The 16,743-nt window shown below is 38.7% G+C and overlaps 1 protein-coding gene across 5 annotated transcripts in view; it reads right to left on the bottom strand.

Moving 5' to 3' along the window:
- The window catches only part of pdlim7 (PDZ and LIM domain 7), a 42,290-nt gene that overhangs the window by 24,733 nt on the left and 814 nt on the right, over window positions 1-16,743 (bottom strand). For 4 of the 5 annotated variants that reach the window (XM_054791922.1, XM_054791924.1, XM_054791920.1 and 1 more), the window contains exons 2-3: window positions 12,125-12,223; window positions 801-952 (exon numbers count right to left, since the gene is read on the bottom strand). In XM_054791922.1, coding sequence (XP_054647897.1) covers window positions 801-952; window positions 12,125-12,220 — 248 coding nt within the window. In that variant the 5' untranslated portion in view covers window positions 12,221-12,223. Of the gene's footprint in view, window positions 1-800; window positions 953-12,124; window positions 12,224-14,188; window positions 14,325-16,743 lie in introns of those variants that run through there. The other variant, XM_054791921.1, reaches the window with a different exon arrangement.

Below are 16,743 nucleotides of genomic sequence, written 5' to 3'. Positions count from 1 at the left end.
ATCGTATGAAAATAAAAGATGGTACATTGAAATACGCACAAATTTGAAATTACTCGTACATTCTGGTTCAGCTGTCTAAAAAATCGAAGGGCAACAAAGTGAGAGATTTGTCGGAGCATATTAGCCCAGTGTGTTGTTGGCACGCAAACACAAACAGATCTGGGTGGGGAAAATTAACTGAGCAACAGCTGTGAGCACAATTTCCCGACTTATGGGAGAATCACAAATTCTAAATGAGCCTCTTGACAGTACCACGACTCGTGTTTATGACTTGACAAGTCAATACCTTCTCATTTTCTCCATCTTGCTGTAGGTGGGTGATCAGTACTTTTTTCCTACTTTTACATAAGTGCTCCATGAATCATTTTTGCTTTGTACTCTAAAGGGACACTTTATCACTCTGGAACTCCTGGCAGGATTTCTATGGGTAGCTCTGACTGCTGCTTACATGAAGGTCGACCACTTTTCATCAAAATAACTAAAACTACATTGGGAGAAAAAAAACACGACTTGCAAACTACACTCACAATGATAAACATAATGTAAAAGAAATACCTCTTTGACAGTGTTGATCAAAACGTAGCTTTACTGTCAAAGCATCATTTTTGATGTAGCATTTCAGATTGTGCAAGTATACCTAATGTTGTGGCTGGTGAGTGTAGCAGCATATTTCAAGGGCATAGCTTATCTATTAGATTATGAAAGTGGCTATTATTCTGTGGTGATTTATGCTCCGTGCTGAGATAAAATGCAAAAATAAACTGTTTGCTTGCTGCGTCACACATTGCCAATTCACTTGCCTGTTAAGAGTGAGTGCAAGGGAGTCAGATGCCGCTCTGATTTTGTTTTGTGCCTCCACGTGGGTCATGTCCTCTGAGTTGAGGTCATCAATAGACACCACCCAGTCTCCCACCCCAACACCAGCCTGAGCTGCCTTGCCGCCTGGGGTCAACTGGAAGGAAGAAGACAGAATAGACAGGTTTTCACATTGGAGCAGAGGTAACATTTTTAATAACAATACACTTTGACTTCATCTTGTTAGTGATTCTTTCACGGATTTCTAACATAATGAAATATAATGACAGCAAACTGTTGGTGAAGTGTTTTTATGCCGCCCGGGTCAAATTTTTGCACCTTGGTGGGGTGTTGTAATTTTTTCGCATGACTACAAATGACCCTCATTTATCGCAGCTAACTGGTTCCAGACCCGACCACAATAAGTGAATTTCGAAGTAGGATTCAATGTTAATAAATGCAGTATTTTCATTGCTAGAGCATAGAATACCTGATTATGACTTTCTAAATGTGGTTTTTACCATTATTAGAGCCCTGTAGACATTAAATAACACCCCTATAGTCACTTTTACACTCCTATTGTTCTTTGTTTACACCACATTGACCAGACTACCACATATGATTTGTCTTTCAATATTTTTGACTAATAATTGGCCATATTGGCCAGACTTTTTTTAAGAAAACATTTTATGTTATACAGTCTTCCCTCAGTGTATCGCAATTTTTGAGAAAATAATTCATTAATAAATGATCACTGTTTCGTGGTTGACTATGGCCTATTATAAGTCAAAAACATTGAACAATAAGTTATATGTAGTATTCTGGTCACTTAGCATCAGTGATGTTATAAGACATGACGTTAGATTACATTACCTTTCACACTGCAATGGAGACTGGCTACTGAGCCAGCAGAGCCGAGCCGAGCCGACATGCCATGGCTGAGATTGAATGAAAAAAAGGTTCTCCTCTCATTCCGTGTGGAAGTGGTAGGTTTTTGGCTTCTTTGTCCTTTTTCCACACGTGTGAAACAGTTTCTTAAATTTAGAATAAGTACATTAGAGAGACTAACTAGTTAGCTCACTAGCTTGCTATGCTCGAGGCTGTTATGTCCCTGCAGTGATCTCATAGCCTGCGCAATGTGAGGTAAACAAAGAGTAATAGAAGCGTAAAAGTGGCTATTGGGGTGTTATTTCATGTCTATTTCATGTTAAAACCCATATTTAGAAAATTCTAAACAGGTTTTCTATGCTCTATCTATAAAAATAGCTCGTTCATTAATATTGAATCCTACTTTGCTTATCGCGGTCGGATTTGGAGCGTTTTAACCACGATACATGAGGGATGGCTGGATACTGAAAGAACAAGCCATTTTTGTGGGAATTATGATAATGAACAATGGAGCAGTTAAGTTATTGAAGAACAAAATTTTACTCACTCCCGGTCATTTTTGGCCATGGCTGTGCACAGTAAATTTGAAAAAATATCTGTGTATGTATGGACTGAGCCTTAACATACATGAACATGTCCATTGTTTGCATATCATGTTCTTTGTTTACACAGAAACAATATGTCGTTTTCAAAACATTTTTGTCATGTAAACAAATAGCCAAAACAACACTGTGTTTACTTTTTTCATTTACATCCGAAAATCCCTAAATTACAAACCATTATCACACGTATTAATCTTTACATCACAGGAGAAACAACAACAACAAAAATGAAGTTATGAATGCAAAAGTCATATCTGGTTGACACTGATTTAATGTCTGTTAACAACACCTAATAATCAACTGAGGGAGTGTGTGTGTCTGAGTGAGACAAGCCAGGAGAGATCTTCCACTCAGCACTCTGGGGGAAAAGGCCATCATGATGTCATCAGTCATCACATGACTCATTGCAGATGTAACTCCAGATGATGAAAGCAGCTCTTGAAAGACTCAGACAGGCACCACATGTCACACATAGTCCCATAATTTACTGGAAGAGCCTTCTAGCTTTTTCCATGCAGACAGGTAAGACTATGACCAGTTTCGCTGACAAAATGGTGACATCATCCTGTCAACACGAGGTGGGGTTTTGTTCTAAACAGGAAGAAAAGACAAGTCCATCATGTAGGTTGTGCTACCCTGCCTGCCGTTGCGATGTGGAATTAGGTTTAGAAAGTCCACTGTCAACCTGGATATGGAGCTTAATGATACACGATCCGTGTGTCAAACGCTCTGATAAGTAAAGTACAAAGTGGCATTAGGTAAGCGAGCCAGTACCAGGATTTCAGGCAAAACCCTGTTAGGATTACTCACTGGCGTCATAGATCCCTACAAATGTTGGCTCATCACAATCTCAGAGGACTCTGCAGTTCAATCAATATTTCCCAACCATGTCCAGCTAAGCTACCATGCTCGCTACTTTGATTCTACACATTAAACATAAACACTTGTGCAAGGGAACAAGGGAGCTAAAGTCTGTAATAGTGATGACAGCTCACTGAGTGCCCCACAAAGGCAGCCTGCCTCGAATCAAAGCATGTTAATGCTAAAAATAGTAGGAAATGAGTTCCTCTGAGGCAATTATTCTTTTACAGTCACGTTAAAACATCACTTTAATTGCCTTTGATTGGCTCACACTGGAAGCAGTGAGCAAGGGTGAAGAAAGAGAACAGCTTGTCAACTTTAAGAAATAACTTATTTATGAATTTTCACTTGCAGAAAATAATGATGACACTGACACATGTGATAAATTCTAAAAAGAGGTACAGGCCGGCAAACCACTGAGGTTCCCTGCTGACAAGACACAGTCCTGCCTCCTTTTTACAACCACACTGCCTTGTAAAAAGAAATTTTGCCAAATTTTGCGACATCCTACAAAATATGCCTTGAGCCCCAGCAAGACCTGTTATACAGACGCAGGCCTTGTCTTGACTGAACCCATAAATACCTAGACAGGGTTTTTCTTAACGGCTCATACATTCCTAAGCATGTCTGGGACTTAAATGCACCTGCAGAATCTAATGAGATCCAATACAAGTTCTTCATCATAGATGACTTACTTACAGATAGAGAAATTAGTCAAACAATCTTACATTTGCAGATCTCAGAGAGGTGTTCGTCAAATAGATAGCAAGCATTTGATTACGCTGCCAAAGTCCAAGGATTTTAAGGACATGTCGCATGAAATAAATTCTGAAGTAAATGACTGAACCGAACCTGAGTTGCCATTGAGAAGTGTGATGCTGTAAAGCCTGGGACGTTTGTTTGCATGAATGGGTTAAGTCAGTGATGGACACAAACACCTGTGCTCATGGCTCAGGTTCAGAATGCAGCTGCTCCCTCACTTGAGAAGGCAGTGCCTAAAGTTGCTGCGCTCACAGCTTTGGGCAGTAGGGGGGTGCAGACGGAAACCCTATCGCCCCTCTAGCAGTTTGTCAATATGGCGAAGGACAGTGGAAAACATGTTCTGGAGCACAACTTGCACTTGTTCAGTGGATCCCGACGATACATGATACAAATGCATGACCATGGCCACTCTTGATATGGCTCATTGTGAGTGCAAACTGATGCCACAACTCTAAAATGGTGTCTTCCTGTGAATCTTTTTATTATCAATGTGCCACAGTTGTTTTGCTCAAATTTTGAGGCCATATAAGCCTTTCAGCATTCAAGGTCTTGAATATTGCTGTCAAGGCTTCTGTTGAATGATCCTGCAAACTTTCCTTGGGTTGTTTTGGGTTAAGATCATAAGATACAGACTTTCATCAGCAGCAGTACATAGATTGGCCGCGTAACTCTGCACCGTCTCACTTTTATTATTTCCACGGCTATTTGGGGGGCCAAGAGACAGTCTGTCCTTACATCACTCACAGGGCGCAGCTGATGCAAACCCATAAATACCCCTCTGAGAAATGGGAAACCAAACCTGCAAGTACGTGGCCGCCTTGTGTAGTTGAACACCTTGCGTTAACTCACCTTGAAATACTGTTGCACTGTACACAAACACATGAAATTCACATCTAACTCGCCACAGGAGACACGCCCCCTGTGGGCTATCTATCAGTAGGTACTGAAATATTCATTCAGGCCTCTAACAAGGCTGCTTTTCCCAAAGTGCACAAGAGAGTGTTTAAGGGTAGTGATCCGCAAACAGATGGCAGAGAAGTCTGATGACTGAGGCGAACAGAAAGAATGTAGACGCATCCAGCTGTGGTAGTGAGACATTCCCCATCTCCTTACTGGCTTATTGACATGACATCATCTGTAATTTCCTCCTAACATTTGATTTCAGATGACGGGACATGTGCTCGACGATAAAAACCAGATGGTGCGCAGGAGGACGCACATCATTTTATCAAACTGTTTATATAGTCACTTTGGCTTGAGATCTAGGGCAGATTGTAAGAAACTCCCCAACTCTCCAAGTTACCCCCAACCGTGACTCAACTTTGACCAAAACTTCAATTTAATATCTTGCTTTATAAGTTTGATGACTTTCTGGTTAACAGGAAGTAGGCCTGTCACGATAACAAACTTTGCTGGACGATAACTGTCCTGCAAATTATTGCTGATAAACAATATTATGGTCAACATTATTTTGAGACCATTTTTTCATTAATGTAATGATAATATACATAATATATAATAATAATACAAGTACACCGTAACAAAAGCAATAAACTTTAATTTCTCAGGAGTATTTAACATTATAATTACAATGTCAAGAGCTTTTAAATAAAATAAATTCAACAAACATATTAAAATAAGCAAACAAAAAAGACAAAAACACCCCAAATTTTGCTTTAATGAAAATCACAATCAATCACAATATTTCTCATTTTAAATCAGTGTCACTTTCGTTATTGTCTGAATCGGGGAAAAAAAATGGGAGAACCTGGAAATACTCTGAAGTTCACATTGTGTGTCAATGCAAACGTCAGCTCGTTTGCAGATACACGTCCTTGATTCACTTTTAGCAACATTGTGTGGAATACGCTGTTTACATTTAATGATGTGTAAAGTTTAGCTGGAGTTTAGTGAAAGTATGCTTTGGATGCAGCAAAATGCATTTGGTGCACAACTTCGGAAATCACGGGAGTTCACGGGAGCTGAAACACAAGTTCTGCTATTTTGTATTATTCATTTAGATGTCTTTATCAGAAACTTTTTAATGTCACAAAATGACGATGCGCAAAACCGTCTGAAATTGACATCAGATTGTGTTTTATACACAAGAGGTATTCGACACTGTTTCCAGTATATTTTCACATGGCTACGGCTCCAAATCACTGTAGTCTGTGCGTCGTGACGCTTGAAGTAACTGCACTGTCGCTGGTACGCCTGTGAATACTCTCATTCGCTGGTACCCCTTTCAGGAGAATCACCCATTTGCGTTTGCTTGCTTGTTACTCCTCACGACACGCACTTGCAGCACTCGCTAGCCCCTAGCTTGTGCCAACAAACACGCATGCACATGTCAATTTATCGAGGCCGGCAAAATGATCAAGTTCGATTTGTTTTGTTCTATCGTGCAGTTAATGGATTTATTGATTATCCAGACAGGCCTAACAGGCAGTGCTGAAAATATACGAGTACACAAATCATGTGGCTTTACCACACGTACATTTTCTCAAGGTCAAATCAGAATCAAACAGAGGTAATTGAACGTATTCCAGTTATGAGACAACTTCCAGAAATGATTCAGATTGTGTTTATGTGTTCTTATATTGACCATAAAATCAAAAAAGTGGAGTCCATAGAAACTGTTTGCAAAAGGCCATTGTATTGTTAGTATCACCTTTTCTCCTTGATTACACATTTTATGACTTTATTGCCATAATATTTTGACTTTATTTTCGTAATATTTCGTAATATTCTTAACTTTTTTTCAACCAGAATTTCCAAAAATTGCAACTTTATTTTTTTAGTTTTATTTTTGTTTTGTTTGTCATTATATGGTGACTTTTGAAGATGTCTTTTTTCTTAAATGTTATTTTTCATTTAATTTATTATGAAATGCTTTTATTTGAATAATAATGTTCTTTCGTGATACTGTAGTATGACCCATGACCATGGCCATGACCCATGGCCATGACCCTAAACAGCATAAGCAATATAAAAATGGCTGAGTAGAATGATAACATCATGGTTACCCCACTCTGGGTTTGGACAATTAGAGAAGAAAAACATTACTAATGTGCAAGAGGAAATTTGGTTGAAATGATGACAACACACGGCAGAAACTAAAAGTCTGCATAAATCAGTCTAAAATATCTGAAATGCCATTTAAAATCAAACCACGTGGACAAAAAGCAGATATTTAGCTGAGTTCAAGTTGGTGTCAAGACTATTTGATGTATTAAAGGACATTTTAAAGAAATGTTTTTTTTACTTTCCTCTTCCTTTGTTTTTCTTTTATGGTAAAATGAAAAGTACAAGCGCACTGATGTGTTTTACGGTTTAGGGTACGAATTCATCTGGGTCTCAAGCTGTTAAAATACAAGGATTCTTCCATAAATAAGCGCAAAATAAAAGGTCACATGGCCAAGTAATTTTTCATTCCTGACAAGAGAGACTTACTGTGTGTGTACCATATTCTTTTCTTATTGTGTAATACAAAACTAATCTAATCTACTATAAGCCTTTTTTTAAGTTGGAGAATAATGAACTAAGTACGCATGGTTTATGTTTTGAATGTGTTAAAAGGCAATAATCAAATTTAAAAAAAACAAATTCAATTAGAAATATTGTTACAAAAAATTCCTAACTTATGCCGTTAGATATTATTGACATCTTAATAACATAAAACAATACAGACACATATTTTTAAAATAAAACATAACATTAATACAGTTGTGTTATGTATATTTAAGCAAACTGTACGTACTTTTTTGTCTAAATTAACCATTTTCAAGCATAAAATGCAAAAATGAACTAGAATACAAACATAAGCCATTACGAAGACAATTCATATCGTCAATGCAGTATTCTACATTGGTCACTCGATGTCAATAACTGTTCTGTGAGACAAGCACCATACTTGATCGCCAGAATAACAGGCTTTTATTACAGGTTTGAATTATATCACAACAGACAAACTAATAATATCATAATAATACTCAGACTCATAAAAATAACACAAGCTACTGTTACGGCCATAACCCACGACAAGCCACCCATTCGGCTCCCCTACTAGCACCAGAACACATTTACTGCGGCACACACGAGCACAAGTTTTATTTATGTCTTAAATGGCTTATTTTCTCTGATTATATCTACTATATTGGGTAATACAAATGTAAACTATAGGGGTGTTATTTCATGTCTAGAGGGCTCTAATAATGTTTAAAAAAAAACATATTTAGAAGATCATAAACAGGTTTTCTATGCCATAACTACAGAAATATTCCATTTATAAAAAATGGAATCGTACTTTTCGTAAATTAGTGAATATTGTGAAATTTGATACAATTAGAATTAAAAGAAATATGAACTGGCAACGGTTTACCTTATAAAATTCTTGCTACTTCTGATCTCAGTGACAAAGTATGCATGCGGGTGAGGGGAGTCATCGCATGGGTGAGGAAATTGAGTGTGGAAGACAGACATAAGACACAGAAAAGAGGCAAGAGGATTGTCTTTTGGCAGCGACAAGATGGATACAAGAAAAATCCCAGGAATGCTGAGAAAGCAAAGCTTCCCAGGCTCACAAACAAGAGGGGGAAGGAAGAAAGAGGGTGCACGCAGCATGGACACCTACAGGTCCACTGCAGTTCTGAAATATACATGAAGTAACATGCCATAGCCCTTATCTTTGCCAATCAACAACAGCCCATCACGATGCTCAACTGCAGCACAACAAATACAAAAGAAGCTAATTATGAAGTGATGCAACAATGTATAATTGTGCAAAACTAATAGCAATACAATAATGGAGAACAACACTAATTGCCATCTCACCTTTACTGCAACAACAAAAACACTTAAACCCATTGATCTGTCAGGAGCTGTCTCTTCTTATCATTTTCAGCATTTTGCACAGGCTTTGGTCCCATCACTCCGCATGTTCTTCATTGTGTTATCTCTTTTAACTCACTCTCTGGCTTGAGATCTCATCAGCAACCAGCCAGCAAAGAGAGACAGGGTGAGACCACCCACTGGAGTCGTCCAGTGTGAACCCAGCGCCAGAAGAAGACTTTGGTTGGGCTGTTAACATCCTCGGTGACTGTGATTCACTGTCTACTTCTCAATGAGAGTGAGAGGAGCAAGCAGTGCCAGAGAGGCAATGAGAGAAACCATGTCACAACTTTATAACATCTGAGCCAGAGGCCCCAGGAAAAGAGATAATACCCACTGACCACTCAGTCTTCAATCTTTGGAACATCTACAGGCCTGAAGGTAGAACCTCTAATGCACCCTATAGCATTTACACAACAATGTGCCTCGCCTGTCTGGACCCAAAATCCTTATTTAGGTGAAAACCCAATCATAAAATTAGCCATTTTACATTTATTTGGTCTGTAGTAGAGAGAATAAACTATCTTGTCATGCGTCCAAAGGGAACATCGTGTTTCTGTTTGGAGTGCCAACCACTGAGCAGAGCAGATAGGAGACATGTACTGACAAGACTGACGATGTCACACCTCCATGGCATCCCACTTAGAAAATTGCACGACTAATAACAGTGCATCATGCGTGTTTTCTTTCCCTTATAACCATGTGACTTTCTGGCAACCGCAAAGTAATTGGGAGTACAAAGGCAATGCTGCAGTGTACTTATAAGGCCTGGAAAGTGGTCGCTGCTTTCTTCAATAGCAACAGCAGTTTATGGGGTATTTGCAAAGCCAGTCCCTGAAGAGAAGGTGAGAAACAAATTACAGCATGTCCTTGTGACCATTGAACATGACATCAATGGTAAGGCTTTCAACCATCTTGCTGGAATGAAATGTTAAAAAGGAAAGAAAATAACTTTTGTGCTTGCACGTCTAGTTTGTTGTACGAAGCAAATAAAAGGAGAAAAATGAGCTTTTGTCAATATAGCAGCTGACATGCTGCCAAGCTGCTGGTGTTAACACGAACTGAGTAAACAAACAGTTGAAGTGATTGATTTGGGTCGGCTCGGGACAGATAACACGCTTTAGTGTACACACTGTTTCACGTCCCTCTACATTGCATGCCACTATGTTGTTGCCAATCCGCAGGAACAAGTGTGTTTGATCAGACAATAACATTACAGTGCTGTGTGGGTCTGAGGCAACCTTTATGCTGTATTTGTTTCTATTAATGAAACACCGTCAGTGTTAACAAAATTATCCATCATCTATGCTTGTTAGGTAGCAAGCTACTTCCTGGTTTATGGAGGATGACAGATGGGCGGGGCCGTTTTGATTCTGGGGGTAGAAAGCTCCACTGATTCTATAGCATACACCACCCCGAGTTGTTACTTTCGCACAGTACAGTTGTCCCTCGCTACATCGTGGTTTCAACATCACGACCTCACTCTATTGCGGGTTTCAAAAATTTATTAATTAATAAATGATCACTGTTTCGGGGTTTGAATATGGTCAAGCATAAAATGGGCTGAATGAACAAACATAAAAATATAAGGCATTCGAATTCGTGATATGAAGTGTAATACAGTATCTGTGACTTGTGTGTGCCTTTAAGAAGCGGGGTCCTGGAAGTGACGTGTGTAACGTCAGCTAGCTAGAGTGCACTGTAACTAAGCATTAGCAATAGGTTAGCACTTCAGTGTAGAGGGTGGCTGACAGCAGCTTCTGTGTGAATGTTCACTGCATGTGTTCTCTGCTTGTTAATGAAGCGATCAAAGTGCCATCATGAGCCTCTCCTTATGACAGTAGAAGTAGTACATCTACACTGTTAAGAGTCCGTAGTGTTACACTGATGAGACAACAGTCGCTACAGGAAATACGCTGTCAATGCTACCATGTGAGTCTGTTATCTTATTTATGCCTAAGATGGATGATTTCCTATTATTATGTCTACTATATTGGGTAATGCAAGTGTAAAGGTGTTAAGGGTGTTATTTCATATCTACAGGGCTAAAAAGTGATAAACAGTTTTTTTTATGCTATAGTCCATCAATATATTCCATATATTAATATTGAATCCTACTTTTGAGGAAATTCCCTTATCGTGGTCAGGCCTGAAAACAATTAACCGCTATAAACGAGGGACAACTGTACTGTATTATCAGGTAAAATACTGGCAAATACACCAACACAACACTGTTAGTGTTACTGGTAACAAACGCAGGTAAATAATAGGGTTGTGCACGATAAACAGATATGAGCGGATATCCGATTTGACAAGCGAGAGAAACAGCTGCGTCGGCTGCAGCCACCTCGATCAACAAGAATCAGCTATAAATCTTTAGAGTAGGTATCAAGAGACGAGCAATCGGTTGAAAGCGTGTCTCTAAAACAAAGCGAGCCTGTCTGCCGGCCAAACGGTTCTCGCGCATGCTCCATAGCTTACCATGACTGACGACAACAATGGATGCAAACACTAGCAGCGCACTAGCAAGAAGGATGCAAAACTCAACAAAAGCCACACCACTGGTAAGCAATGCAGAGCAGCTCTGAAATACACTAGTAGCATTACAGATATTGACCAGCGAAAGCAACAGAGATGAGTATGGTACCCTTTTTTGCTGCGTACCTTTGTTGGTTTGTACTTGGTCACTTTTGAATGTTGCACCTTTGTTACCTACTAGAGTGGTCAAAACAGTGTTCAAACAATTTTGAGTGTGAGGTTAATTTTGAGTGTGAGGTTATTTACTTTTCCCAGCCAACAAAGCATTTTCATTGCACCCATGTGGCAAATAGGGCTATTTTCTTATTTTTGCCACTTTTGAATAATTTTGTCTCATTATTTGAGGGGCTGTGCACTTTTTATTTAGTTCTTATTATCGATTGGACTGAAGGCTAAGACTTCTGTTTTTTTAGTCATATATTTTATATTGATCCTATCAAACAAAGATTTGTTCATTCAGCAAGTCTTTTTTTGGTCCATGTCAGAAAATAAATACATTTGATTTTTGCCAGTGCCTTACAGTATGATGTGCTCTTTTACACATTGTGAAAATACTGTAAGGATGTCACTTTTATAGAATTGGCTAATTTATCTTATAGTGTAATATTGATGTCTACATCAAATATTAACTCAACAATTGTATCGAATCGTATCGTCCGTACACTGTATCAAATTGTACCAAATCGTTCCGTTTTTAAAATCGTTTTTTTAAACGTCCCGTAACCTGTGCTGAGTATCGAACCACAAAGAGATGTGCAAGCCGAGTAAATACCACCAAAAAGTCTTACCCTTGACACGGTGAGGGGCATGCTGAAGTCCTTGCCTCCCTGCAGCCTGAAGCCCCACGGCGCTGGGCCATTGAGGGTTACAGAGTACACGTTCATAGCCTTTCAGGAAGAAAAAGAAGCAGTTATTCATTTGTTTGTATTATATATTCATTTGAGGCCTTTGGTTGTGTATGTTTAACTTCAGCGCAGCCTTTCGGGAAGAAAAAGAAGCAGTTATTCATTTGTTTGTATTATATATTCATTTGAGGCCTTTGGTTGTGTATATTTAACACAGTCTAGTTGAGACCGAATCAACAGCGCCTCTGCCGGTCACAGCCAAGTAGTGCACGCTATTTTGCATCAATCACTTTAAGACGTGATAAATCAACTCCACAAGTGACTCCAACCGATGTGTAATGAATAGATTAGTTCCGTTGCAGATTCTAATATATTCTGCAACTTTCTTGACAGAAAGTCATAAAATGCATCATATGGTAAAAATCACCTACAGTATATCAGGGGTGTCCAAACTTTTTCTAGGGAGGGCCACATGGTAAAGAGTGAAAGGATGCAAGCGCCACTTTGATATTAAAGCAACACATGCAAATTATGCAGTATGTTTCAAGACAAAACTGCATCTCAGCTTTGTGATATAGGTGGGATTTTGCTGTTGTTGTTTCTTTTCAGTTTCCAAATATTTAAACTTTTTCTTAAATAACCTTTGTAACTTTTCTTCTCATAGTTTTCTCTCAAAATTCCCATAATATTTTGACTTTATTCCCATAATATTATTAATTCTTATCTAACCAAATTTTCCAAAAATTACAACTTTGTTTTGTTTCGTCTGTTTTTTAAAATAACTTTTTTTTTCTTTAATATATTGATATAGCATAACTCTATGCTACTAAAACGCCATTATTTTTCCTCATGATATAAGTTTATTCTTGTAAAATTGCCACTTTTGTTCTCGTCAGAATAGAACTTTTTTCTCTTAATATTTTAACTTTGTTTTTAAATTACAACTGGCCTTGTCATTTCTGCTGTTGTCCCCCCCCCCCACTATTTCAACTTTCTTCTTGTAAATCTTCTATATTATTCCCATAATATATTCTCTTTATTCTTGTAGCATTATAAATTTTCAGCAACCAAATTTTCTAAAAAAAAATACAACTACAATCATTGTTTTGTTTCTTTTTCATAATATAAAGGCTGATAAAAAATAACATATTTCATATTTTCATATTTCAACTTTACTACTACTACTTTACTACTTTGCTACTAAAATTACGTTATTTTTCCACATAATATTACATTATTCTCGTAAAATTATGAATTTTTCCTATTAGATTACACCTTTTGTCTCTTAATATTTTGACTAAAATTACTGCTGATTGTTCCATTTTTCCTCTATTTTTAGTTTTCTTGTTAAATCAGATTTTTAGAATGTGCAGTGGTCCAATAAAAAAACAGCCAAAGGCTAAAATGGCCCCAAACCACACTTTGGACAACCCTGACCTATGTAACTCACAGTTTACAGTATATAGTATACGTATTAAATAATATGATATTTGATTTGGCATTGCACAGGCTGTTAGTTTGCTATGCATTGTGTCAAGATCAGGTCAGCATTCATATATTGCATGTAATACTACATATCAATACCTGAGAGAATACTGTCATCATAAATCAACTATATAACAAGAACAGCAGTGACATTTAACAATATGCTCCAATTTCAATATAAAGTGAAGCACAGGCAAGACATTTGCTGAAAGATAACCCGTGTAATAATCCATGTAATCATGAAACACCGGCCCGCTTTCAAAATGAAACCCCCTTTTGACATTTTGAAATGGTATACATAATCTCTCCAGCTGTTATTAGAAAAGGACAGCAGTGTCAAAAGAACCGGTCCCCAACATTGGCTGACAAGCTACTAAATAACCGGGCAATTTTGAGAGCGCAACGTGAGACGCAGGGCTGCGTCATATTATTTGCCGCGGGGTCACAGCTGGGCAACTAACCTAACCTCTGTACCTTCTCTTCATCACATTACCTTATCCTAACCCCATCATGAAAACCTACCTTGTCCACAAGGGCCGGCCCGTAGCCCAAACCTGGGAGAAAGCTACAGAATCTGTAAGCTCAGGCAAGCAAGCAGAGCCTCACTCTTGCTGGCAAGCCTTCCCCCTAAACTTTGTAGCTGCTACTCACTCCTCAGAGGCTATATAAGGAATGTAAAACTACACCAAACTATTTCAGCCCAACACCCACATGAGTCACAGAAACGAGTAGGGGAGGAGGGTTGATGTGGAGCGGGTGATGTCAATGGCCCCAATATTCTAACAAGCGTCTGCTACACTGGGAGTAAATGGACTGCGTTGTTTTTTTGTTTTTTTTGTGGAGAAGCAGAAGGCCCACAAGTGAAGAGAGGGCTCAGGAGCATAACATTCCTTTTAGAGGACATAAAGCACAGTGCAACCAAAGCAGCAATTATAACATGACATCAAGCCTTTAAAGCAACAGATGGATTCCCTTGGAGAAGAATTGCAAGCTAAATCAGGACGGGGAATATGAATGCGAACAAATGCAAATCTGCTCATTTAACAGACGTTTTTTTGCCTCGTGGCGCAGTTAACGGCTGAACCAAAACAATACTGGGGGTGGCAATTGTGATACACTACCTGGCCACAAAAATTAGGTACGCCTTCCTTTGACAGTATCAGAAAGGTATTAATACTTTATTGTTGTAGTTATAGTTTGCACTGAATGTAGAACTGCTTCTAATTCTAAAATAAAACGCGCACCTCCTTTTTTTCCCCCCTCTAGAGAAATACTACATATTTCTGTTACCGTACTTTTACTATGAATGATGCCACCATGTGTCAGGGTAAACAGCACAAAGCGCCTGCAGAGCAGACGTGGCAACTTTAAACCTGACATTTAATGTAGCATTTACAATTTACGTTTGATGTGAATGGTTGTTTTTCAATATGTGCCCTGCGATTGGCTGGCGACCAGTCCAGGGTGTACCCCGCCTGTCGTCCGAAGTCAGCTGGGATAGGCTCCAGCATTCCCCCGCGACCCTAAAGAGGAGAAGCGGTATAGAAAATGGATGGATGGATGGATGTCACTATCTACAGGGGAAAAAATAAGTGCTGCAGCTATGAATCCAGCAGAGGCCGCTGTCTCAAAAGTCAATTCCCTCAACATTTTCAAGAACGAAGATGCTTTGATAAGATATTGTACGTTTTGTAAGCACAATACTGTATACTGGATGACTGTAATCATTTCATAACGTGTGAAACAGAATTTAAAATGTGTTAAATAACCGCAAGAGAGGGTGTTGTATACTCATGTGAGAGTTGAATATGTGTCCGGGCATGTCCGGATGGGTCCGGTTTGTCTCAGTAAATATAGAGCCACAACAGCCCCTTGTGTTCTGCGTTCTGATAGACTATTAGGCTGTAGACCATTGTCAATCAATCTCCTTTGCAGGACTGCCTGTTTCGCTAGCTGCTAGCGATCATACATGCTGAATGAAGGCAGAAGTTCCGCGGCTGTAGGGCACCCGGAATACCGTAAATGAATATTCGGTTCATGGAGGACGACGAAGAGGAATATTTTTTAACAAGGATACAAAAACACTACAGCCTAACGGCGCCAGGAGAAGCCACGATCAAAGGAGTGCGTGAGTCACTTAATTTCTTGTGTCCAATCTTGTAAGTTGATCATTAAAATTCAAACTTGAGAGCGTTTAAACAAAAGAGAAATGTAATAAAATGCTAATGCCTGTATAACAAAAGTGTATGAAGTGTATGAAATGTACGTTTTACAGCCTCAAAGTAAACATAATTGTACAAAAATATAGTTGGCTACTTCATGGATTTCACTTATTGCGGCCTGTTTTGGGAACATATCCCCGCGATAAACAAGGGTACACTGTATTTTCCTTCATTTAACATTTTTATGCTTGAAAACGTTTTATTTAGGCCAAGATTTGCTTAAATATGCTTATTTTTGACTAATAAAGGGGCCATAGTCAACCGCAAAACAGCAATCATTAATTAATTCCTGAAAAAACGTGATATAGTGAGGGAGTGATAATCGAAAAGTGATTCGAGCAGGGGTCTCCACAATGCGGCCCGTGTTTTGTTTTTTCATTGGCCCACAACTCATTGTAGATATAAAAAATAGGAAAAACAGAACAAAAAGGCACAATCTAAAGAGAGAAGGTTAAATGTTGACACTAATAAGTAGTAACAAAAAGCACTGTCTTTAATATATAAAACATTGTAGCCTTTCTACATAATTAATAAAATATACGTATATAATAATATCAAAGTAGCCCACCACATCCTTTAATTTTTCAGTGTGGGGCCCTTGGTGGAAAACATTTGGACACCCCTGGTTTAGAGTATCAAAAATAGGCATTTCGGGTGCGTCCATTATTGACAGTGTTTCATCATTCCCTGGGGGGGTGTCTTGTGCATCTACTGTATTGCTTTTCAAAGCGGTACTACAATTTCACTGTTAATGTATGAGCCACAAAAAGAAAGTTATAGTCAGGGCTTCTGTCGCTAAAGTTTTGTAAACATATAATCCGATTTGCTCCTCAGTTTGTGACTGACAGCTTTGTC

Source organism: Dunckerocampus dactyliophorus, chromosome 11 (assembly GCF_027744805.1).
Source record: "Dunckerocampus dactyliophorus isolate RoL2022-P2 chromosome 11, RoL_Ddac_1.1, whole genome shotgun sequence".
In the NCBI taxonomy this organism is placed as follows: domain Eukaryota; kingdom Metazoa; phylum Chordata; class Actinopteri; order Syngnathiformes; family Syngnathidae; genus Dunckerocampus; species Dunckerocampus dactyliophorus.
Note: the sequence above shows the minus strand (reverse complement) of the source record. Positions and strands in the feature narration are given on the sequence as shown.